Source organism: Crocuta crocuta, unplaced genomic scaffold, assembly GCF_008692635.1.
Source record: "Crocuta crocuta isolate KB4526 unplaced genomic scaffold, BGI_CrCroc_1.0 scaffold96, whole genome shotgun sequence".
Taxonomy (NCBI): Eukaryota; Metazoa; Chordata; class Mammalia; order Carnivora; family Hyaenidae; genus Crocuta; species Crocuta crocuta.
The window spans coordinates 6,119,459-6,145,355 of NW_027531522.1; the positions used below are offsets into that span (position 1 = coordinate 6,119,459).

Genomic DNA, 25,897 nt, shown 5'->3' on the forward strand with positions numbered 1-25,897 from the left:
TTTCCCTGCAAAAGAGTCATGTGAAAGCTTTATCATTTTATAGCTTCGGGGTGAGAATATGTTTTGCGGTCATGTTTGCTAAAATTAACTGTTACTAAGTCTTCATGGACTCATGGCGAGATCTCAGAAAAAATGATCAAAAATAAGTTGGAGAAGAGAATCTAGAAAACAAGAGTAAGTGAACTTATTTATTCCATCTGAGATATGGCTGTGGGGTCCCATTTTTATAGCTTTATGATTGCAAAAGGCTAATGTGAATGAAATCATCTAAGAAGATTTCACAGAAGCCTCAAGTGTTTGCCTCACTTGTGACTTTGAAAGCTGGGCAGAGATTTCTTTATCTAGAATTATTTTACAGCCATCATTGGTAACAGAAGATGAATAAGATTACCTCCTATGATTCTAGTTTTATAGAAATAATGGTACCCATCCACTAAAGATGCAATATGGAGAAATAAGATTAAATTGAACTGAAATAGAATGAAATCAAGTATGATTTTTTTTAAAGTACGTTTTTGATTTGGAAAACGAAGCCTTGTTATACACATAAAAATTGATCACTGTGGGCTTCATAAAGCTATCTTAAAACTCTCCAACATCCCTTCTATGTCTGAAATCGTTCTTAGATTCAGGGAGGGTCTCAAGGGTAGCTTAAATAATTACTAATCTACATCTATGTAGATAATCATATAAGTAAAAGGAATTTACTAAACTCTGCACAATAGGTGGGACTATGGAATGTTTAATCTGTATCATTAAAGCCATCAGCAGGAGAAGGAATGGATCTTTACCTATATTTGTTTACTGCCTTTAAGGCAGATGGACCAGCTCATTTCCCTGGGATGTGGAGGGACAGAACTCAGTTACTCTAATCTCAGGTTTGTGGAATGGAACAAAGAGATATCTTCACTTTCTGTTTTTAAATAATGTTTATTTTGAGAGATAGAGAGAGAAAAAAAGAGCATCCGGATGTGTACACACAAGCAGGGGAGAGGCAGAGAGCAGAAGAGAGAGAATCCCAAGCGGGATCTATGCTGTCAGTGCAGAGCCAGACACAAGGCTCGATCCCATGAACCATAAGATCATGATCTGATCCAAAGTCAAGAGTCTAACACTTAACTGTCTGAGTCACCCAGGTGCCCCGACAAGACTTTATTTTCCATAAAGGGCCTCAATTAACACTTTCTTCAGGACAGAGAGAATTAGTCTCAAGAGATAAGTGACTTAAGTACATAAGTGACTTAAGTAAATAATAGTAAAATCAACTAATGAAACCAAAATTTAGCTGGAAAGACTCATGCAAACAAAACCCATCCTAGTCTATTATTAAACTAGAGGAAAATCCTAAGAACAAAGGCAAATAAGGCCAAATTGATAAACTGTAAATGTCTTGGTTGAAATGGAGCAATTCGAACGCCAGAGCAGCAAGTGTACTCAACCAGCCAAAGCAAAAATAATAAAAGTAACTTTCTGTTTGTGTGAACAGAACTGAGGCAAAAATGTGTGGTCTAGATGGTAGCCTAATCTAGATAGCAAATTAAATTCACTTTTGAGGTAATCATTTAGAAAAATGAGCACTTATCAACAGACATTCTGATGCACAGTGAAAAAATAAAGAAAGAAATTGTGCAGAATGAGAAAACAATGGACTCAAGTCACCACGGACATTCACATTTAGCCTGCCAACATCAACATTATGCCAATAAGAGAGACCCATGGCAGTGCTAGTTGAAATGATGCTATTTTCCTGGAACAAACAAACAAACAAACCCCAGAAGACTTAATTTTTTAAATGAAGGTTTCTGTGTATATTCACATAGTCTGAGGATCTCCACCAAGAACAGCCCAATTTTTAAAACTAAAAACATAATGACCACATCAAAAAACATATAACTTTTATATAAAAAAAAACTGTATCTGCATTATGACAGAAACGGAACAGAATTTCATTTTATGTTGCTGGGGTTTCTTATATAAAGAATCAATCCTCCTACCAACACATAGATACATTTTTTAAAAGCTAACAGTGTGTTTATGTCTGGCCAAGAGCACACTGGTGTTTTCTTGGCCAAAAAAAAAGGTGGGGGGGAGATTATAATACAGATATAAATATATAGATACATATCTATCTATCGGGAAGACTCTTGGAGAGCACTTGGGAATGAACTTGTTTGAGGGTTATTTTTTGTTATAAAGAATGAGGACTCTCAAATAGCACTGCCCTACGATCTCATTTTTATTTGATATTTTCAGTGTCCTTTCATATCCATTTCATTTTTATTCTCAAAAAAGCACTAGAGGATAGTCAAGGCAGTCATTTTTCCCCTTTCTTCCAGGTTATAAAATTGAGGCACAGAGAGGCCAGAAACTAAGAAAATGAGTTTTGGAGCCAAGGTTTCATGACTTCTATAACCCTGGATTCCTTCTACCAGGACAGTGGTACCTCTCAAGAAGCCGTGAATCAGAATTTCATAAACTGTGGTTTCACCAAAGCAAAATAATTTTGATTTGGCCGGCTATTGAATCAAACTTGGTGTCCAGCAATATATTAAGTAATATGAATATGGAAATATAGAAGAAACTATCAAAACCATAGAATTTGAAGGTGCACACAGAGGAAAAGAAATAAATCCAGACTGGTTCCTAGGTTTATAGTCAGAAGCTTCTAGATCTGTAGTCTGACAACTTGTGACTTTGAATAAAGGACAAAAATATCCAAATAAGTACCAGTATTTGAATATAAAGTGGCTTATTGAATGCCATATGGTAGGGGCTTATACAAATTTTTCACTTTGTGTAAGAAAACATGCTCTTTCCTTTAATCTGTCAAAGTTAAAACTAGGTTTTAACATCTGTTTTTTTTTTTTTTTTGCAATAATGATTTTAAAAATGGTTTTTAAACCTAAAAGGACAATGGGGAGACTATAGTCAAATTATACATACATATATAATACAAATACTAATGAGTTTGGCTTACACATGGCCTATATACTAGAAGGAAAAATAAATCAATGTGTTTTGGCATGTGAGGTAAGTGATTTCTAAGTTTCCGTCTGCCCTGAAATTATAAGATATTTTTATGGATGGGAGAAAAGGGGACACTCTTACTCCCAACTCTACTCGCTTCCTCTTACTGGAATATTAATCTAAGATTCCACATGCTGTTAAGACTGCATTTATAAATGATTATGGTGGAGGGGAAACTATTTCTTTAAAAAACCATGCTTTCCAGTCACACTCTCCTTTTGATCTTTCCCTGCGCCATTCTGAGGCAGCCTGGTTGGGGGTGGGGAGGAGATGCCTCTTTAGGAAAACAGTATTCTAGCTTCTCTCTCAACTCCTGCTTATCTAGAGCTGGATTAGTGAGCCAGATGCCCTCAGTATGCCCCTAGCCACATAGCTCTTTCTTCTTTTTTGTCTAATTTGTTGACAGAATGCATGCTTTTGGGCATGAAAATTACATTATTTGGTGACAAGATTTGAGAATCTCCCTTCTTCCCTTAGGGCTTAAATTTAAGTCCTGTTTCCAGCTAAATTACCAGAGAGCTTTGCATCAAGGATTATGATGATTATGACATCAACACACCTGGTTAATAAAGTGAATGTGTTGTTTCCCATTTGCCATTTCCCCTTATGCTAAAGCCTCTGAAGAGCATCAAGGGAGAGAGTAGCTGTACTTGGGTGCTTGGGCTGTGTGTGTGTGGGTAGGAAGGGGAATGTTTATGGACACTATTGAGTCCTCTGGTCGCAACACCACCTGTGCATTACAATTCCGTCATCCTCCCCCCAAACCTGATTCTACCCCCAGGAAGGCATAATAGAAATGGAGCAAAAAAAGAATCAGGCGAGATGGGAAGGGTGGGGAGGCCAACTGAGGACATTTTCAAACATGAATCATTCTTCAAAATTTGAAAATATCAAACTAATACTTAACCATCACACTTAAGAAAGCAAGAATGTTTGTAGAAAAAAAAAATTAAAGGTAATCTATTAACTAAATTTATAGGTTCCCAGACATAAAACTTACTCCAATGAAGGACCCTCAGTGGCAAATTTTTCCAGGAAAAAAAAAAGGAGATGAAGAAATATTATCAATTCTATTGTTGTAAAGGGAAGTATGGACCTAGGTGAGTGAGTGAGTGTATGAGTGTGTGTGTGTGTGTGTGTGTGTGTGTGTGTGTGTTCAGTTGACAATGACAGGAAAATGGGTACAGATTCAATTTTTAACTCTAAGAAATGTTTGGTGATAGCTGAAACTCTTGTTGTTTTCTTCTTAAAATTCTTAATGTTTATTTAGAGATGGAGAATGGGGGGGGGGGGGGGGGNCTGTGAGATCATGACCTGAGCCAAAGTTGAATACTTAACCAATGGAGCCACCCAGGTGCCCCTAAAATTCTTGTTATAAAAACAAAACAAAACAAAAACCAGGCTGTGACAATGACAAAGTAGCTGAAATAAATGTTTCTCCCAATGATACATATTTAAAAATCTGAGCATGGAGTACGAGATAAGCTCCTCACTGAAGCTCACGATTTTGTGTTTGGTGTTGAAAGCAAAAGTGTCACCACTATACTAACAGTAAGAAAAATGGACCATTACAGCATCATGATTTATCTTGAGACTGGTCAGAGAATTGAGGTTGCATGGTAACCAAGCAAACCCTATTCCAACAAGAAAAAAATACTCTTCAAGGAAAGACAAGACACATGAATGGCCGCGCTTTGGGGACAGCACGGCAAATGAAAGTGAGTAAGCAGAAATCTGCTAACACTTTAACTGATGACCTTCTTTGTCTGCCTAGAGATTTCATCCGTGGTGGCTGACAGCAGAACCGGGCCAATTTATGGAAACGTCAATTGGATGCACCCAACATTTGAACTTTTACAAAGTGTATTAGGTACTGTAATATTGTAAGAAGATTGTCAAGAAATTTCTGATAGACATTGTCCTAATCTAAAACTTTCTCATTTTCTCTTTGAAAATCTTGTTCTAAACCCAACAGGGAATCATTTCTGAATCTGTCATTTTGCCTGGGGTTGCTTCAATATGGAAAAGAAAAGGGATGATGGAATTCAGTCAGGGGAGATGGCAACTTTGTTTGCCTCTCAGCCTCTGAACATATGTGCTCTACACTGACAATTCAATGAAGCATCTCATGGTGAATTATAATTAATTTCTATTTTAACTGTGAGCAGTTATTCTACTGAAGCAGGAAAGTCTACATATATACAATAAAGGACTTTGGCCAAATTTTTGATATAACCATCATATCAGTGCCACTTTATATCTTGAAAGTCATGGACTTTATTAGTTCTCTTTTTTTTAACTGTTTTCTTTAAAATTTATTTATTTTTGAGAGAGAGAGACAGAGCACATGCACACACGTATGAGTGAGGGAGGGACAGAGAGAGAGAGGGGGAGACAGAATCCGAAGCAGACTCCAGGCTCCAAGTTGTAAGCATAGAGCCTGACGCGGGGCTCGAACTCGCGAACAGTGAGACCATGATCTGAGCTGTAGTTACACACTTAACCAACTAAGCCACCCAGGTGCCCATCTGTTAGTTCTATCTTTAAATCAGTAATGGTGATAGATTTGAAAGGTTAAAGTTGTGTTTTTACTTTGTCACATGAAGCTGAAAAAGACATGATTTCATTGATGGTAAGATCACTGGTATTATCTGTAATAGCAAAACTAAATAACTTTTCACTAAATGTTGTCAGGTGTTTGTCAGAAAAATGACTATCAAAAACTGCTAGAACCCAGTGGGCTATACTTTACAGACACATTGAGAGTGTGGGCTTGGCTGCCCAGGCTAACGTCTGAGGTTCATCACTTAGTAGTAGCTGGAGACCTTTCGGCTGGTTATGTGATTTTTTCTATCACTCAGTTCTCTTATCTGCAATACCTGGATGGTGATAATATTTAAATTATAGGATTATTATGAAGATTGAAAAGCTAATCCATGTAAGCATTCAGCCTGACAGGTAGAATAGGATACCAATGACCAAGGAAGGTAAGTGAGACCTGAATTAACATCCTGTCATCCCCACTATACAGAAACTATACCTCATTACAAGCTACATGTTTAAGGAGCCAGGACTGGTAAAGGATAAACTCAGGCTGAAACATGTGTGGAGACTTGCAGATTTAATTTTTTTCCTTTCTATCAGACTTCTTCACTGAGACATCTAATTTGGTTATCTGAATCATAAATGTTTCTGGTGAAATATTTTTCAAACCAAGAAAGCAATAAACCCATGCAAAATGGCAGATGCCCAACTCATGTAACTTTTTAAGAAATGTTCTCAGGGAGCCTGGGTGGCTCAGTCGATTAGGCATCTGACTTCAGCTCAGGTTATGCTCTCATAGATTGTGGGTTCGAGCCCCAGGTTGGGCTCTGTGTTGACAGCTCAGAGTCTGGAGCCTGCTTTGGATTCTGTGTCTTCCTCTCTCTCTGCCCCTCCCACACTCATGCTCTGTGTCTCAAAACTAAAAAACATTACAATTTTTTTAATGTTCTCTAAATTCATAGATTAAAAGAAAACTGAAAATCATCCAAGAACAATCTGAACTTTGAATATTCAACTCATCATCTTACTAGATAAATTACTGGTTAATTTAATTAATAGTTAAATTGATGGTGGCTTCTCAAAATAATTCTTTTTTACTTTCAATAATACCTTACATGCAATTATGAAATTGCATATAATTATTTAAATTGCAATTGCTGAACTAAATAGCAAAAAGTGATCACAATAAACAACATTGATATGCCTATTAAAGGAATATTTTTTTCATAGCAGAGGAAAAAAAGCTCAAAATGTCAGAGCACTTACTGCAGCTTGCCGGTGGGTATTGGACAAAATTCCATGGATCTTCACTTTGTCCTTTTCCATCTGGTCTATATTCACCCACAAACTCCGGCTGGCTGAATCAGAGGGACCATATATCCGAGATATATAGTAATTATGATCTGTGTCCTCCTGTAATAAAAGAATAATGCACATCAAGAACAGAGATAACATGGGAGGAAATTGAAGGCATTATGCCAAGCAAAAGAAGTCAGACAAAGACAAATACTGTCTGTTCTCACTTATGTGCAGAATCTTAAAAGAGCTGAACTCCACCAGGGCACCTGGGTGGCTTAGTCAGTTAAGTGACTGACTCTTGATTTCAGCTCAGGTCATGATCTCACAGTTGTGAGATACAGACCTGTGTGGGGCTCTGCACCGGGCATGGAGCCTACTTAAGATTCTCTCTCTCCCTCTTCTTTGGCCCCCTGCCCCCCTCCCCCCAGGCTCACATTGGTCTTTGCATTCTCTATATAAATAGCTGGATAGATAATAAAATAAAATAAAATAGAACAAAACGAAATGAAACAAAAGAAAATAGCTGAACTCATAGAAAAACAGAGTCAATGGTGGCTGTGGGATGAGGGGTATTGCCTAAGGAGTACAAATTTCCAGTTATAGGACAAATACGTTCTGGGGATATCATCTACAGCATGGTGACTATAGTTAACAATACTGTATTATATACTTGAAAGTAGATAAGACAATGTATCTCTCACCACAAAAAATAAATGGTAATAATGTAATAGGATGGAGGTGTTAGCCAGTGCTATTTTGCAGTATACAGCGAACCAAATCAACAGGATGTACTTTTAAATGTACACAATGTTATATATAAATTACATTTCAATCAGGCTGGGGAAAAAAAGAAGGATTTAAGTCTTTATATACTCAATTTATATAATTTCCAGAGTTATAAACAGAGTTCCATTTAAAAGAAAAAAAAAACCTTCAAAAGAAAAGGGAAAAAAAGAACCCAAACAAACCCTAGAGTTATTGTCCCAATAATTCTTTAAAAATCAAACAAAAAATGATACTATGAAACTAGAAATGTTACTATGCTTCAAAAGCCCAGAAGAGTTAAGTAACCTGTAAGGGAAGTGAATTAGATTTAAAAATACATAAAATGAGCCTCTTTAGAGGAAATTGTTAAATAAATAAAACACAGAGGAAAACGTATGGTCTGTTTACAACAGTCTTTTTACCATAGTGATTCTAGGGATCTAATTGCTGCCCAAACAAAATGTCACTTTTGGAGCTATTTACTGAAAACCTGAACTATAATTACTATTGAGTGACAACAAACCCAAACTTCTCTTCTTTAAAACTAGGGTTATATGAAGGCCTGCTTTCAGTTAATGATCTCAGAAATGGAAATAATGCATTTTCCCCCTATAATTTGGATTATTAAATTCTACTTTTATTTGAATTCTCACTATTGATTATCACAATAGTGCCTGTCACAAAACCTTTAATTTTCATGTTATCAGTCAATGAAGAGATTTAAATGTTTTAAAAGCCAATTTTAGTGAGAAAAACCCACAAAAATCATATGATTCCTGACTAACTCGGATTCCAGTGAATTTTTTTAGCCATAAAACGTTATTGTGCTTATCAATTTGAGGAGTTATTTAGGTAAAATAAATTTAAAAACATTCATGTACAAAAAGTGTTTGTAAGAATGCAAGGATAATGTTTGGCAAATACAATGTGTGTGATTTGAACCATAAAGTTTAGAACGCGAATTTTGTCTAATGCATTTGTTACTGAACTGCTAATTGAATAAACTACGATTTTTCTTGAAATCTAGTCAAAACAATTCCATGTACCTATTCACAAGTCATCAGGCTAGAAATTTATAAAACAGACTACATAAAGGAAAGGAATTTTCTAAGCAGCATTCTAAATATATTTTGCCCCATGACTAAAAGAAAAAATATGACCTTAAATATAAATCTTGATAACAGTGATTAAATGTTAACATTAAGATGAAAAAAAAACAAAACAAAACAAGTACTGGGTAAACTTCCGATCTCTAATTAAACTCTAGTTATCACATACAAATTATGGGTTCAACTTTGATGAAAGATAAAAAAAAAAAGTTCTTCAGAGAAAGGAGAAAAAAAGGAGATACAAAGAAAGAAGCATGAATAAGATTCCATGCAGCCCAAGAGAGTTTTAATATCTTAGTGGTTTTCTAGCACTTCCTTCCAGACACTAACTGCCTGGATTATGACACTAACTGCTTGGGTTCTAGGAGGGTAACATGCATTTGGTTGTGTCTTCAACACATGAGCAACTCCTTCCTACTATCTGGTGCTTCACCACCGGAAGCTTCGTAGTAGGTGGACATCAGAAGCACACAATCTAAAAAAGACCAATTAATAAGACATGTAGGAATTTAGGTAAAGAGGAGATAACTTCCTTTATTGTGATTGCTGAGATATGTAGGTATGTAATTTGGAACTATGGCCGCCATTTTGCTACATGAAGAAACCCTTCCTGAAGGTAAAGGAAACATAGATAAAAACAGAGCCATTGTATTTCTTACAAGGAAAGGGAAGGGAAGGGAAGGGAAGGGAAGGGAAGGGAAGGGAAGGAGCCAGATCCCTGATCAAGTACATCTAGTGCATTTTGGGCTTGTACACTTAGATGAGCAATTAAATTTTTTAATTGTTAAAACACCTTAAATAGATACTTTTCCAAAGAAGACATACAGATGGCTAATAGACACATGAAAAGATGCTTGACATCACTCATTATCCAGGAAATACAAATCAGAACCACAATGAGATACCACTTCACACCAGTCAGAATGGCTAAAATGAACAACTCAGGAGATAGCAGATGTTGGTGAGGATGTAGAAAAAGGGGAACCCTTTTGCACTGTTGGTGGGAATGCAAACTGGTGCAGCCACTCTGGTAACAATATGGAAGTTCCTCAAAAAATTAAAAATAGAATTACCCTAAGACCCAATAATCGCACTAGTAGGAATTTATCCAAAGGACACAAAAATACTGATTCAAAGGGACACATGTACCCCAATGTTTAGAGCAGTGCTATCAACAATAGCCAAATTACGGAAGGAGCCCAAATGTCTATCAACTGATGAATGGATAAAGAAGATGTGGTGTATATATACATAAGGGAATACTACTCAGTGATGAAAAAAAAAATAAAATTTTGCCATTTGCAACAACATGGATGGAACTGAAGGGTATTATGCTAAGTGAAATAAGTCAGAGAAAGACAGGTATCATATTATTTCACTCATGCGGAATGTGAGAAACAACAGATGAACATAGATGAAGGGAAGGAAAAATAAGATAAAAACAGAGAGGGAGTGAAACCATAAGACTCTTGAATACAGAGAGAACTTAAGGTTGCTGCAGGAGAGCTGGTGGGGGATGAGTTAAATGAGTGATGGGCATTAAGGAGGGCACTTGTTAGATTGCTCACTGGGCATCACATGTAAGAGATGAATCGTTGGGTTCTACTCTTGAAGCTAAGGCTGCATTGTGTGTTAACCAACTTGAATTTAAAACAAACAAACAAATAAATAAACAAACATTAAAAAAAAAAAACCACCTTGAGTTGAATTATTGTCGACGAACAGAATCCTAACTGTTCTGCAACCATCAGCTTACACAATTGTGACCCAAATGTTGTCTTCTTTTCTATTATTGATATTACATTGGTTGTATGAAGGATAATTTTTATGGGTGCCTCACCCTGTCTTATGCAGTAATAGCATTTGAACTCTAAATTTATTTCACTGAGAACTTAAAAAAAAAAAAAAAAGGATTGGATTGTATATCACTGTGCTAGTCATCTGAAATACGTAAACATAATCAAAGTGCTTAGTTAAATGTATTTAGCATCAAATCAATTGGTTACCTCTCAAAGACAGTTTGATAATGAATAAAGGAATATTATAATTTGAATGGTTCTTACCAAGTGTTAATATATAGCAACTATATTACCTTCTCACATAGCATGAGTTCTCAAGGACTACATAATGCCTATAAAGGTAAATGTTTAAAAGTAATATTTTAAAGGGGCGCCTGGGTGGCTTAGTCGGTTAAGCGTCCGACTTTCGCTTAGGTCATGATCTCGCGGTTCGTGGGTTCGAGCCCCGCGTCGGGCTCTGTGCTGACTGCCAGCTCAGAGCCTGGAGCCTGTTTCAGTCTGTGACTCCCTCTTTCTCTGACCCTCCCCTGCTCACGCTCTCTCTCTCTCTCCTAGAAATAAATAAAAAAACATTTAAAAAAAAGTAATATTTTAAAATATTATTTGTGTATATTAAATTCCTCAAAACCAGAGTTAAAAGTTAGTTCTCTATGATCAAAAAAAATTAATGTTGATACAAGAAACTAAAAATGTGATATAATAATAAACTAAGAAAAACAGTGAGCTGATAGTACTCAGGGAGAAAATTATGGAGCTGAATTCATTAGCTGCAATAAGAGAATAAACATGACCAAATTCCTAGTTAGGACACAGAAAACAGTCTTGAGAAGTATACACAAGATGAAATGGAAAAGAATAAAATAAATATCTAAGATAATCATATAAACTGCAGAAAAAGATCATATATATGATATATAGATACATCATATATCTATATCTATACATTCATACACATAGTGACATAGAACCATTATTTATTTATTTATTTTTATGTTTACTTATTTGAGAGAGAGAGAGAAAGCACAAGCAGGGGAGAGGATCTGTGCTGTGTTGACAGCACAGAGCCTGACACGGGCCTCGAACCTACAAACCATGAGACCATAACCTGAGCCAGAGTCAGACGCTTAAGTGACAGAGCCACCAAGGCACCTGAAAAGTTTTTCTTTTTTTAATGTATTAGAAGAACAATTATTCTGAGGTAAAGGAAAACTTGAATCTATATACCATGTCCCAGGAAAAGATACAAAAGACTTTTGAATATTAAGAAATTTCCTGGTGAGGTGTAGAGGGACTTCTACAAGATGGTGGTGTAGGGAGATCCCGTACTCACCTCCTCTCATAGACACACCAAATCTACAACATATGAATCATTTCCCTCTGAAAAAGATCTGCAAACTAGGTGAACTGCTTTTCGGCAGTAAAGGATAAAATACCACATTGAGATGGGTTGGAGAAGCAGAGACATTGTCTCACCAAAATCTCACCCGGGTGTGAGGACACACAATAGGGAGGGGTCTCACTCACTGGGCGCCTGTCCTGGAGGAGTGAGGAGTTGGTGACCCACATTAGGTACCCAGACCCTCCCTGGGATCTGCCGGAGAAATGAGCCCCTAAAATATCTGGTTTGAGAACCAACGGTGCTCTGATGTCCAAGGGAACCAAACTTCGATAGGAAACCGAGATTCCCTTTTTAAAAGATTTGAGTTAAGTCTCACTTGTCTCCAGACCCAGTAGGAAAAAAGAAAAAAACAACTTGGAAAGCACCTGAACTATATGTGAAATTCATTTCCTCATCTAAAAGCATCTGCTACAAAAATATAAATACATACATACATACATACATACACCTGTTGTAGGTGGAATGACTGACTGACTGACTAACTAACTAACTAAATGCAGCTGCTGTAGTAGGTGGACAGGTGAAACTCTCCCTGGAGATGGAGGCAGTGGGGGATGCCATTTTTACATTCTCCACTTACCCTGCTAGCACAGGTGGGTGAGCTCAAACTTGGCAGCCTCCTGCACCTTGCCAAGACAGGTGGGGGTGAGTGGTGATGGCACTATCCTGCTGCCCAGATGAGGGTGTGGTGCAGGTGGTGGCAGTGCCCCCTCGCTCCGTGGATGGGGCAGGTGAAGACGAATGGTCGTAGCTTTCTCCCGCTCCCTAACTAAAGTCAGAGGGTGGGCCCTTGCGGTACTTTACTCCCTGCTCCCTGGCTAGGGTTGGTGAGCCTGGGTGGTCGCGGCACTCTCCCACTCCCAGCCTACAGCTGGCACACACACGGACAAGGAACTCTCCCGTCGCCCGTTGCATTCCTGAAGCCCACAGGTGAGTGCAGTCAAGATATTTTCCCCACTGTCTTTCTGAAGCCAGTGAGCATGCCCTACCCCTACACTCTCTAGCTGCCTAGCTAAAGCCAATGGGTGCATGCAATCTACACATGGACAGCTTCCTCCCTTTTAACTGCCTGGCTCCCCCAGGAAAGTAATAATCAGAGGATAGTTCTTGAGTTCTTATTAGACCACTGTAACCCAGTTGTCCTGTGAAAAAGGCTTATTTAACTTAATCTGGAGCTTCAGCCTGAGAAATAGGCTTCAGGCTTCCCACACATTTGAAGGCTGGGGAGGCACTCCCAAAGAATGTAAGCAGGGAGACACCATACTTGCATATCCCCTTGACCTCGTGATAGCTCAGCTCGAGAGAACGGAGATTAAATACTCATCTGGAGGCCCAAGTTCTGCAACTGTCCCCCAGAGGACACCTCCAGATCTCCTGACTTGGAAGCCAGCAGGGATTATGATAATGGCCCCATAGGACTGTAAGTATTTGTACACTGTAAAAACTGCTGCCTCAGGGTCTGACTTCTTGTTTCCAACCTGAAACTACGTGCTAAATGAGATTCCCCACCTTGGAACACTGATGGATCTTCGTATATTCCTCCAAACAGGGACATATCAAGAATAAATCAGTTGTTTTAGAAAATCACAAAGAATCAAGAAACAACCAAGAGCTAGGACAAGTTTGAACAAGACGTTTCATCATTTACACAGGCCACTTCTTCAAACTGAGAGAGGTAGCTATTTCACCTGTCACACAAACAAACACAGAGTCAAAGAAAATGAGGAGACAGAGAAATAAATTGTAAATGAAAGAAAAAGGAAAAACCCTAGGGAAAAGATCTTAATGATACAAAGACTTCTTTACCAGGTAGATAAAGAATTCAAGTAAAGATCATAAAGATGCTCACTGAAGTCCGAGGAAGAATGGATGAACACAGATGAGAAGAATAGATAAGAACTTCAAGAAAGAGAGAGAACATGTAAGAAAGTATCAAACGGAAAGCATAGAACTGAAGAATACAATAACCAAACTGAAAGATACACTAGAGAAATAGAGGGGTCCAATAGCAGACTGGAGGGAGTAGAAGAATGAATCATCAAGCTGGAAGACAAAGCAATGGAACTCACCCAGATAGAGCAGTAAAAAAGTAAAAAAAAATTACAAAAATAAAGATGGCTTAAGGAACTTATGGGACAACATCAAGCAGAATAACACTTGCATGAAAAGATGCTGCACATAACTTATCAGGGAAATGCAAATCAAAACCACGATGAGATATCACCTTACATCTGTATAAAAGTTATTATCTAAAAGACAAAAAAAATAAGTATCAGCAAGTATGTGGAATAAAAACACTGTGAGCTGTAGATGGAGATGTAAATTGGTTCAGCCACTATGAAACGCAGTATTGAGGTTTCTCAAAAAAATTAAAAATAGAACTACCAAATAATACAGCAATTCCAATACTTGGTATCCATTTGATAAAAACAAAAACACTGATTTGAAAGATATGTGCATCTCTGTGTTTAGTGAAGCATTATTTATCATAGCCAAGATGTGGAAACAACATAAGTATCCATTGTTGGATGAATGGATAAATATGTGGCATATATATATACAGGGTACTGCTGCTCAGCCATAAAAAAAAAAAAAAGCAATTAAATCTTGCTATTTGTGACAGCATGGGTGCATCTTGAGGGCTTATGCTAAGTGCAATTAAGTCAAGCAGTCCACCATAAGTGGAATATAAAAAACAAGACAAAATAAAACTCAGGGTCATAAATACAGGGAACAGACTGGTGGCTGGCAGAGGGTTGGGGTGCAAACTGGGTGAAGGGAATCCGGAAGTATAAACTCCCAGTTATGAAAGGAGAAAGTCACGGTGATGTGATGTTCATCATTAGGATATTCTTCAGTCTCATAAAGAATACTCTAGTAACTTTATATGGTGACAGATGATAACTAGACTTATTGTGGTGATCACTTCACAATGTATACACATATGTTGAGTCACTATGTTGTGCATCTGACACTAATATAATGTTATATGGCAATTACACCTCAATAATCTTTTTAAATTAAAAAATGAAGCAGAAGTCTCAGACATTTAGAAAGACAAACTAACTTATCCATAAAAAAGGATTTCTTCCTCCATAAAGAGGAAAAAAACTCTGATAGTCTGATACTTCTCCATGATATCCAGTGGAAACAATGTCTACACAATCACCACATAGAAGAAAGTTATGACTCAAGAAATTTTTGCCCAAAAATCTATCATGTAAGTACAAAGGCAACAACATATGTTTTCTTTCTTCCTTTTTTTTCTTTTTTTTAAAGATGTGTCTGGAGTCTTGGAAACCGGACTACCCTACGTTCTCCTACAAGTGGACCTTGAGAGCTGGTTTGAAGGTTCCAGCAGGGCACACAGCGACTTGTATACCCTTGACTGAAATACGGTCCTCCTTTATTGGGGAGTGTCAGCCTCCTCCACCTATGATGCAGCTTCGGAAGGGACTCACATGGAGCATTGAGGGAGGAAGGGGACACCTGCTTCGCCAGCCAGATCAGCTGAATCAACCCTGGCAATCAATGAGGTGACAGATGTCGCAGCCAGATCACCCTGACATCCACATACTTTTCACAAATACAAACACAGAGAGAAAATGCCATAAATGAGACTTTCTTAAAATGCAATACCTAATTATACAACCAAGGAGTGACTCAAACATGGTCACAGGAATGAAGACACTCTAGTAAACATACTGATGGTGAGCATCCATCCGGTGGAAATTGCATTAAGGGAAATAAGACAACTTCATTATTAAGGTTGTAAGTCAGAATATAGATGATATGCACCATGAACATATAAAAACAGTCTAATAATCATGTATCATGGCAGGTAATAGATACATAAATCTAAAGTACAGAAATATGTTCTAAAATAAGCCCAGATTTTTAATTTTTTGTCCAAATTTTTAATTTCAAGAGAACATTTTAATGCGAAAATCTGAAGCCAGTGGCCTACGGATGGCATGGATGTTGCCAAAGGACAGCAGATACAAAGTTAAATTCATTATTTTCCTGAAATATAATACAGTGCAATTTCAATTTTACAAAATTACATCCATCTACATATAAATACATATCTCTACCCTCTTATCTCTCTATCCTCTCTGATTACATACATACACACACATACACACACACACACACACACACACACACACACACAAGTATCAAAGATATTTACCATATACTGATTGGTTATTTCTAGGTGATGAGATTTGGGGGACTTTTTTTTCCCCCTTAACTGTATTCTTTGAAATTTTTATAATAAACATTGTATATAACAACTTTTTTTTCTTTGTGTTCTCATAAAGCACTAAAAATATGTAAAGATGCTTGAAAGTATCAATTATTGATTCAAATAATTAAACCACCTACATATATCAACAGACACAAGACCACAATGTTATACACAGTTAGTATAGAATTAGTATGATAGGTGCTCTGAAAAGTGCTGAAGGAAGACTCCTTTAACATACCGTAAATCAGACACCCACATTCAACATACAGCTTCAAGGTCAATAACTTAAAACTGCTATGTGAAATAGCTGATACATAAATTTCCATTAAACGTTTTCTTTAAACTACTGGCTTCAGTAACCTAACCTAATTGATATAGAGTGCAATCTTTTTCTCTACTTACTGTGAATGAAATCAGCACTAAAAGAAATGAAAATATTCATTTCTACCAAATTTAATGCAAGAGATACTTAGAGTTTGAATCTTTAGAAAATGATATTATGTTGTAAGCATTTTATAGAAGCCTGGCAAAATCGTCTCTCTTTGTTCATTCATTTATGCAGAAATCAATTGTTTCAGATGTATAATGTACAACATATTTGTCATGAGGAACATTGTGATAGAATGTATGAAAGATAATGCTAAAAAATTATTCAACAGCACTACTAGATCTTGGCAATGTCTATAATTCTTTAAAAATTTTTTTTAAGTTTATTTATTTACTTTGAGAGAGACAGAGCAAGCCAGCATGGGAGGAACAGAGAGAGAGCTAGAGAGAGAATCCCAAGCAGGCTCCATGCTGTCAGCACAGAGCTCCATGTGGGGCTTGAAATCAGGAGCCGTGAGATCATGACCGGAACTGAAACCAAGAGTTGGACGCTTACCCAACTGAGCCACCCGATGCCCCAATAATGTCTAGAATTTTATGAGAGATATTTAAAGAGTTGCTCATGTTTTCCTTTTAGCTATGTCCTTGTGTAATATGTGGGCTTATTTCTAGTACATGTTTTTAAGAATATCAGAAAGAGGCAGTAGGCTGGAGACACAGCTACATTCTGACAAAGAAGAGCTATGGGGATGGGAAAAGTGGTGTGGTCTAAGACGTTAAACTTGTAGGCAGGTGGTTTGATCTCTGGTTCTCAGCAGCTCAGTTACTAGCGAGTTCTGTCACTTTAGTGAGGGCTATCATGTGTTCAGTTCATTACAGTGGATTGAAACTGTGAACTTCTGTGCACACATTGATTCCTCTTTATTCAGATGTAAAATTAGAGAGTAAGACAAGCATTCTGGACCTGCAGAAGCTATCCAGTGAAATGAGAGTTGGTTGACAGTTAGTCCCGAAGCATTGAGGACGTTATGAGACATGGAATAGACTACATGGAAAGAAATATGAGATAAAAATCCTACTAGAACCCCCATCTTTCCAATTACATTAACAAGAAGGTGATCTACAGGGTATGAGGTGTGGGCAGATACTTCAGTCATGAGTATCTCTTAACAAAAAGCAAATGATAGTATTTCACTTTCTTTCACTGGGTTGCCAAAGAAGTGAATCGGACCAATATATTTAAATACAATCAAAAAGCCTATGAACTGAATATATAAAGGAGTATTAAATTAGCCCCACATAATTTCACCATGATGGAACAATTACATATTACCTTCAAAGAGCATTCAATATACATCAGCAAATACTACAGCAACCCCCTCTTCAGATACTAAGAACAATTACATGGAATACAATTCAATTTACTGTCATAGTGTCAGAAGAACAAAAATCAATTCCTGTATCTTCTGTTGATTCTATCAGATTGCTGGCTCAACTCTCATTATGCACATCTTTTGCACCTACCTTCAGTTCTGCAAAGATTTTTACCTACTTGGTCTGTTTGCAGCATGGTCCATCCCCCCAGCAATCTCTTGTCTATGACTCGTTACAGGCATGATTTATTTTATCAATTTTTCGCAAAAGTTTTGTGAAGTGACTTCCACAACTGCAAGATTACTTAGGAGAATGTGAGGTCAGATTATTGTACATAAAATATGGAATTCTGGCAATATTTCTGTTATGAAACAGTTCATGTTGATATATTTATTAACTGAAGTAGAACATATTTTCCTTCTGAATATAGTGCACTTTTATCTGCCTCTGACAGAAACCTCTAAACCTTTGTAAGAAGGATCCTGGGAGACTATTCCCAGGCTTGGTCAGAACGAAGAGGCTAGAGATAGAGAGTGGGGAGCAGTTTTGAGTGAATTGTTAACATCTTTTATAAATACAAGTGAGTGGTCCTCCTTAGATGGTGCCCACTAAAGAGATGCATCATCAACTTATGAGGCATCATCAATGGCTCCAAATATCTAGCAAAATATGTGTGATTGAAAACAAGATTTAAAATGTGTATGAATGTATAAATGTCTATTTAAAATGCACAAAATCAACACTAAAATGATGCTAATTATCTGTAGCCCAAAGGAGATTTGGGTTGAAGTACAGTTTCTGCCTCCAAATAGCCACTCTAAGTTCTGGGCTTTACTCTGTGTAAGGAGTTAAACAAGTGGAGCCTAGGTGGCTTAGTAGGTTAAGCATCTGACTCTTGATTTTGACTCAGGTCATGATCTCATAGTTTGTGGGACAGTCCCACGTGGTATCTGAGAGCACAGTGCCTGCTTGGGATTCTCTCTCTCTCCTTCTCTCTCTGTCCATCTCCTTTTCAAAATAAATAAGCATTTTTAAAAAAAGAAAGTTAAACAAGGTGTCTCTCAAAGTGCCTTTCAACTAAAGCTCTGAGGTCCTAGAGCCACAGGCAAATAGGAAGCAATTGCTGGGTGTGGGTCAGAAGACTCTGCCTTATTTGATATTCATAAAAAAAAAAAAAAAAAAGTGGGCACTTTGAAAAAGTTTGAAAATCCAGTATAGGTAGCTAGTTATATAGCTATTACTGGTACCATTTCAATAGATACTTAATCATCCTTGTTGATACATTGTAACTAGCTCTAAGACTGAAGGGAAATTCATAGACCCTTTGCAGAGGGTGTAAGAATCCCTAGGGACACTGTGCATTTCATCTGTGCAAAGTGAATAAATCACAGGTCTTGCATACATTTTTTCATGTATGGTCTCGCATACATATATTTTTCAAATGTACATGATTGTGATGGCTAAAACATGTGATCATTTTACAGTGTTACTAAATACCCTGTAATTCTTGGTATGGTGTATTTTTTTTTTTTTTTAATCAGCTGGAAAGAACCAACAAGAATGGTGTGGAGGGCCTCAGAATGTTCTAATAATCAAAAAAGACTACCATAATGTGAAAGGATGGAAATTTCTACACAGGAACTACTCAGGAACTCTACACATACTATCCCAGTCAGCTTAGGTTGCCCTAACAAAATATCATAGACTTGGTGGCTTAAATAACAAAAAAACATTTTTCACAAGTGGAAGAACAAGGTCAATGTTCTGGCTGATTTGGTTTTAGGTGGGGATTCTCTTCTTGGCTTATGCATGGTCACCTTCTCACTATGTCCTCACATGGCAGAGACAGAAAGTTCTCCTGTACCTCCACCCCCTCTTATAAAGACAATGATCTCCTGGATTAGGGCACCACCTTTATGACCTCATTGACCTTAATCATCTCCATCTCCAAATACAGTCACATGGGGGTTAAGGCTTCAACATATGAATTTCGGGAAGACACAATTCAGTTCATAGCACACACAGATAGTTCCTTTATTAAGTCCGGATCTGTAAAACAGTCCTAGATTTATTACCTTTGAAAATTCATGTCATTCTCTAGTACTATCTAAAATTGCCATTCAAACTTTCTAATATAGAAGGACTTTTGGAAAATCCACACAGTTCTCTCCTTCAGCCTCTTTCTTGGCAGGGAGGGGGAACCCTGAGAAACATTAGGCCATTTATCATTTCAAAAGGATTATAGAAAAATTTACTCAGGAGCAACTTTAAAAATTTAAAACTCAGTTGAGAATTCTCATATACCAACATCTATAGAAAAGCTGGATGTTTTTTTTCCTACCAGCTGGTAACCAGTTTGCCAATATTCTCATTTCTAAAGTAACTGTCACTAATCCAAAACTATGCAGTCTGGTATTTCAAGTGACAGGTATTAATGTACTTTTGATCAGTCACTTTTTTTCATATTAATATTATTTTAATGTCAAAGAATGAAACCTTTCTCCAGTCTTTTTTTCTTTTTTCCCCCTAACTTCTTATCTCTTTTGTTTTATTTTTATAAATATCCCAGATAACAATAATGAAAAAACATTATTAGACATTCTATGTTTTAATGCTACTAGCATTCATTGGAACATGAATTCTCCTCAAATATCAGAGATTGTCTTGTTGTCCATAATTAGCAGAGAGCAATATTCTGTAGCCTCCAATATTGTAGAACAATTTTCACAAATAAGTGACATTCTGAACAAAAAGGCCTTCTGTTTTTAACAGAATTTTGTAGAACTGTCTTGTGTCTAGCATACTATTGCAATTATCAAAATATGTCTCCAACAGGATCAGCACAGAAAATATAGCAATTGAGAAAATTAATTTCACTGTTAACCATTTATTTAAAGTTATGCTAGTAAAGAGAAACACTGAGAAATTTAACCTAACCAAAGTTTTTGATAATGCTACTACTTGTAATAGCAAATCTAGTAGCCAATATTACATATCTATCTAAAGGGATTGATAACTACATCTAAAATGAAATTTTATATATATACATATATATATATTATGTGAATTTTGGGATTGCATTACAAAAACCTAAAGGAGTACAGGTAAAAAGGCCATATTAATTTTGGCAAATATTTTTTAAACTTAGAAACGGTGAAATAATTTACAATAAATTCTTGACACTGTCCCTACTTATTTATGTGTTGCAAAAAAAAGGCCTCACCAAAATTTTTGCATCTTTCACGATAAAAGCTTTTTTCTAAATAATTTATGACAAGGTTTATAGTATTTTAGTTTTTCTCACTCCCAAAGTTTATAGTATGGGTCTTAGGGGAAAATTAATATATGAAAAAAAGAATGGAAATTAGAAAATATCACTCTAAAGCAAATTGATTCATTTTTTAATGTTTTTTTTTTTTATAATTTCTGAGAGAGAGAGAGAGAGACAGTGTGAGCAGGAGAGGGTCAGAGAGAGAGGGAGATACAGAATCTGAAACAGGCTCCAGGCTCTGAGCTGGCAGTCAGCACAGAGCCCAACGCGGGGCTCGAACCCATGAACCATTGAGATTATGACCTAAGCCAAAGTCAGACGCTTAACTGACTGAGCCACCCAGGCACCCCTAAAGCAAATTGATTTAAAAAAAAAAAACATAAAAATCTATGCTTATTTGAATGTGGAAAACATACTCTACAAACCCAATAAAGCATGGAAAGAGGCAATGATAATTAGTAAAGTATAAATAAATGGATATACTTGAAGTGCTAAAATGATGGAAAAAAATGTCCCTTTCTTCAGCTGCCCCTCTTGAAGAGGTATTTTCAGTAAGCTTTAACAAACATCTAATATTGAATTAGATGTCCACGTATCCTTTCCATGAATTCATTTGCTCTGTCCTTGCCACCTATATTTGGATTTTTTGTGGTTGATCTTTTTTTTATGTTTATTGATTTATTTTGTGTGAGAGAGAATCCTAAGCAGGCTCGCACTGACAGCGCAGAGCCCCAAGTGGGTTTGAGCCAATGAACCATTAGATAATGACCTGAGCCAAACTCAAGAGACAGATGCTTAACTGAGTCACCCAGGTGCCCCTCATCCTTTACTTTGAAATAAGCAAATAGTTAATCACACATTTATGATAACTGGCTAATGCGTGTAGCTAACACATATGATATTCCAAGTTCTCAGACTGGCACATAATATACATAACACATTGAATCCTTACAACAACTCACTGAATTATATACAAGCTAAAGTTCAGAAACATCAAGTAGGTTGCCAGGCATCACCAAAAATCCCAGAGATATAAAAACAGTTCTATATGACTTTAAAATCTGTGCTTTTTGACTTCCACACTACAATTTAGATATCTTATTTTTTTAAAACCTCAAAAAATTACATTTGGTTGAATTGTTTCCCTGAAACTTCTTCTCAGGCCTTCTGTAACAGCTAGTCACTGGTCCCAGCTTCTATGCTCAATAGTGGGGAGTAATCCTTTCTACTTTTTATTTTATTTATTATTATTTGCTTTGAGAGAGAGAGAGAGAGAGAGCATGAGTGGGGGAGGAACAGAGAGGAAGAGAGAGAATCCCAAGTAGGCTCTGTGCTCAGCACAAAGCCCAATAGGAGCTCCATCCCACAACCGTGAGTTCATGATCTAAGCTGAAATCAACAGCCTGATGCTTTGCTTAACTGACTGAGCCACCCAAAGTGCCCTGGAGCAATCCTTTTTAAAGTAATCCTTTTAAATAAGCAGAAATCTGATCAAATCACTCTCCTGCTCTACTAAGGCTTCTCATTACACTTAGAACTAAATTCGAAGTCCTTATCAACACCCTGCTTTTGACACAGCCATCTCTTCTACTTCATTTTCCCCATCACATTCCACCCCAATCACACTGGCTTTCTTGGTATCCCATGAATACACCAATATGCTCCCAAATCATACTATGCACCTGCTGTTTTATGCATCTGGAATGACTTTCCCCTATTCTGTCATGCTGTATGTTTTAGTCTGTTTTAATTTCCTTTATAACACCTTTTTAAATATGATTTTTCTCTTTCATTTATCATACCTCCCACCCTTTAAATCAACTCTATTTCTCTGTCTCTCTTTCTCTATTGAGTTAATCTCTCTATTCTGGGAATTAGGCATTGGCTGGTACATGATAGACATTCGATATGTGTTTATGTTAGAGCTGCTTTGTATTTTGCAAGGCTAGTTTCTTTGGCTTTATCAGTCCTAGAAAAGATGTCAGTTGTAGATTCTCCTTAACAGCAAAAAAAGAAGTGGCAGATCATATGCATGCCAATCCAATTTATTCATAAGTATATTTTATATGCTTTTTAGTTTACTGTTCTTGAAATTTTCTAACTCTCTTACAAACCCCCCAGCCACCTCTATCCATTTGTTCAGGATTCTGTTGAAGTAGATTGGGGTCAGCTGGACTCTGCTTCTGTTCTACACTGTGTCAGCTGGGTTCAATGCTGGTTTGTGACAACTGGCATGTTGCCTGGGGACTGGCACGTTCCAGATGGAGTTGGTCACATGTTTAGGGTCTCTATTTCCATGTGCTGATTCATTCTCAAGGAGCCTAGATTGGCCTTCTTCAAAAGATGACAGAATCCAAGAGGGAAGATCAGCAGCTGTAAGACCTCTAGAGGCATTCCTTAAAAGTTAAACAACATCACTTCCACCTTGTTCTTTTGATTAGAACAAGTCACAAGGGGTGGCCTGTAATCAAGGGGTGAAAAGATAGATCCTGCCTCTTTTATAAGGAACTGTAGGAATTTTTGGCCATTTTTAACCCACTATACCATCACAATTTTCTGTTTCTGAGTGGCTGAGCTCTTTGGCTAAGTGTAAATATGAATCCACTCTGGTCCCCAGGAGATACTGCACTATATCCAATGTGTATTTTGACAATAACATTGAGTAGCCTCAATTTCATACATCTAAAGGTGCTTTTTATTTGGCAGAGAAGTACTTTTTAAAAGTACAACCCCTCCAGCACCCCTCTGTTTGTTCCCCATATTTAAGAGTCTCTTATGTTTTGTTCCCCTCTTTCTTTTTACATTTTTTTTGTTTCCCTTCCCTTATGTTCATCTGTTTAGTATCTTAAATTCCTCATATGAGTGAAGTCATATGATATTTGTCTTTCTCTAATTGTGCTTAGCATAATACCCTCCAGTTCCATCCACATAGTTGTAAATGGCAAGATTTCATTCTTTTTGATTGCCAAGTAATACTCCATTGTGTGTGTGTGTGTGTGTGTGTGTGTGTGTGTGTGTGTAACACATCTTTCTTACCCACTCATCCGTTGGTGGACATTTGGGCTCTTTCCATACTTTGGCTATTGTTGATAACACTGCCATAAACATTGGGGTGCATTAGCCCCTTCAAAACAGCACACTTGTATCCCTGGGCTAAATACCTAGTAGTGTAATTGCTAGGTCATAGGGCAGTTTTATTTTTAATATTTTGAGGAACCTCCATACTGTTTTCCAGAGTGGCCTCACCAGTTTGCATTCCCAGCAGCAGTGCAAATGACATCCTCTTTCTCTGCATCCTTGCCAACATCTATTGTTGCCTGAGTTGTTAATGTTAGCCATTCTGACAGGTGTGAGGTGGTATCTCATTGTGGTTTTGATTTCTCTTTCCCTGACAACGAGTGATATTGAGCATTTCTTCATGTCAGTTGGCCATGTGGATGTCTTCTTTGGAGAAGTGTCTATTTGTGTCTTTTGTCCATTTCTACACTTGATTATTTGTTTGGGGGGTGTTAAGTTTGATAAGTTCTTTACAGATTTTTGGATATATATCTGATACGTCATTTGGAAAAATCTTCTCCCATTCTATTGGTTGCCTTTTAGTTTTGCTGAGTGTTTCCTTCACTGTGCAGAAGCTTTTTATTTTGATGAGGTCCCAGTAGTTCATTTTTGCTGTTGTTTCCTTTGCCTCTGGAGACATATTGAGTAAGAAAATGCTGCGGCCAAGGTCAAAGAGATTATGCCTGCTTTCTCCTCTAGGCTTTTGATGGCTTCCTGTCTTACGTTTAGGTCTTTCATCCATTTTGAGTTTATTTTTGTGTATGGTGTAAGAAAGTGGTCCAGGTTCATCTTCCTGCATGTCACCTTCCAGTTTCCCAGTACCATTTGCTGAAGAGACTGTCATTATTCTACGGGATATTCTTTCCTGCTTTGTCAAAGATTAGTTGGCTATATGCTTGTGGGTCTGTTTCTGGGTTCTCTATTCTGTTCCAGTGATCTGAGTGTTTGTTTTTGTGCTAGTACCATACTGTCTTGATGATTACAGCTTTGTAATACATGTTGAAGTCCAGGAGTGTGATGCCTCCAGCTTCGGTGTTCTTTTTCAAGATTGTTTTAGCTATTTGGGGTCTTTTCTGGTTCCATACAAATTTTAGGTTGTTTGTTCTAGCTCTGTGAAGAATGCTAGTGTTATTTTGATAGGGATTGCAGCAGAAAAGTACTTTTAACAAAGTAAATCTTCCTATTGTTTCAAAATAAGAATTTAAAAGTCCATTTTGAATTTATTCTAGGGTCACATCTTAGGAGAAGGAAAATCTTGTTGCCAACTCACTTAACTTTAGGTAGCTGATATAGAGGTCAAACAAGGGCAGAGCAAAGGGAGATGGGCTGCATAGTTTCATGAGTCTTTAAAAATAAAGAAGCAAAAGAGGGAAAAGCTCAGTCCATTGAATAGCTTTGTTTTAAAATTACCAATGCTAGATTCAAACAAGTCTTTTCATAATTTTGTTTTGCTGAGTTTGCAGAAAGGTTACCTTTTAGATATATAAAACTGGCATTTATACCCTGCAATAAAATTACAGACTAGCTAGAAGAGATTTTATTTCAGTGCAGACTGAACAGCGTGTTTTCTTTCTTTCTTTCTTTTTTTTTGCTCCTGTCTTACAACTTCACACAGGGGGAAAAAGAATCAGTGTTCTCAGCTTCTCACTTTTCTGAGAACTAGCTGGTAACACACCA

General features: G+C 37.1%; 1 protein-coding gene across 1 annotated transcript in view; it reads right to left on the reverse strand.

Moving 5' to 3' along the window:
- The window catches only part of PLXDC2 (plexin domain containing 2), a 447,796-nt gene that overhangs the window by 219,163 nt on the left and 202,736 nt on the right, over positions 1-25,897 (reverse strand). The window contains exon 3 of the mRNA XM_077772453.1: positions 6,838-6,984. Within this exon, the coding sequence (XP_077628579.1) occupies positions 6,838-6,984 (147 nt within the window). The remainder of the gene's footprint in view (positions 1-6,837; positions 6,985-25,897) is intronic.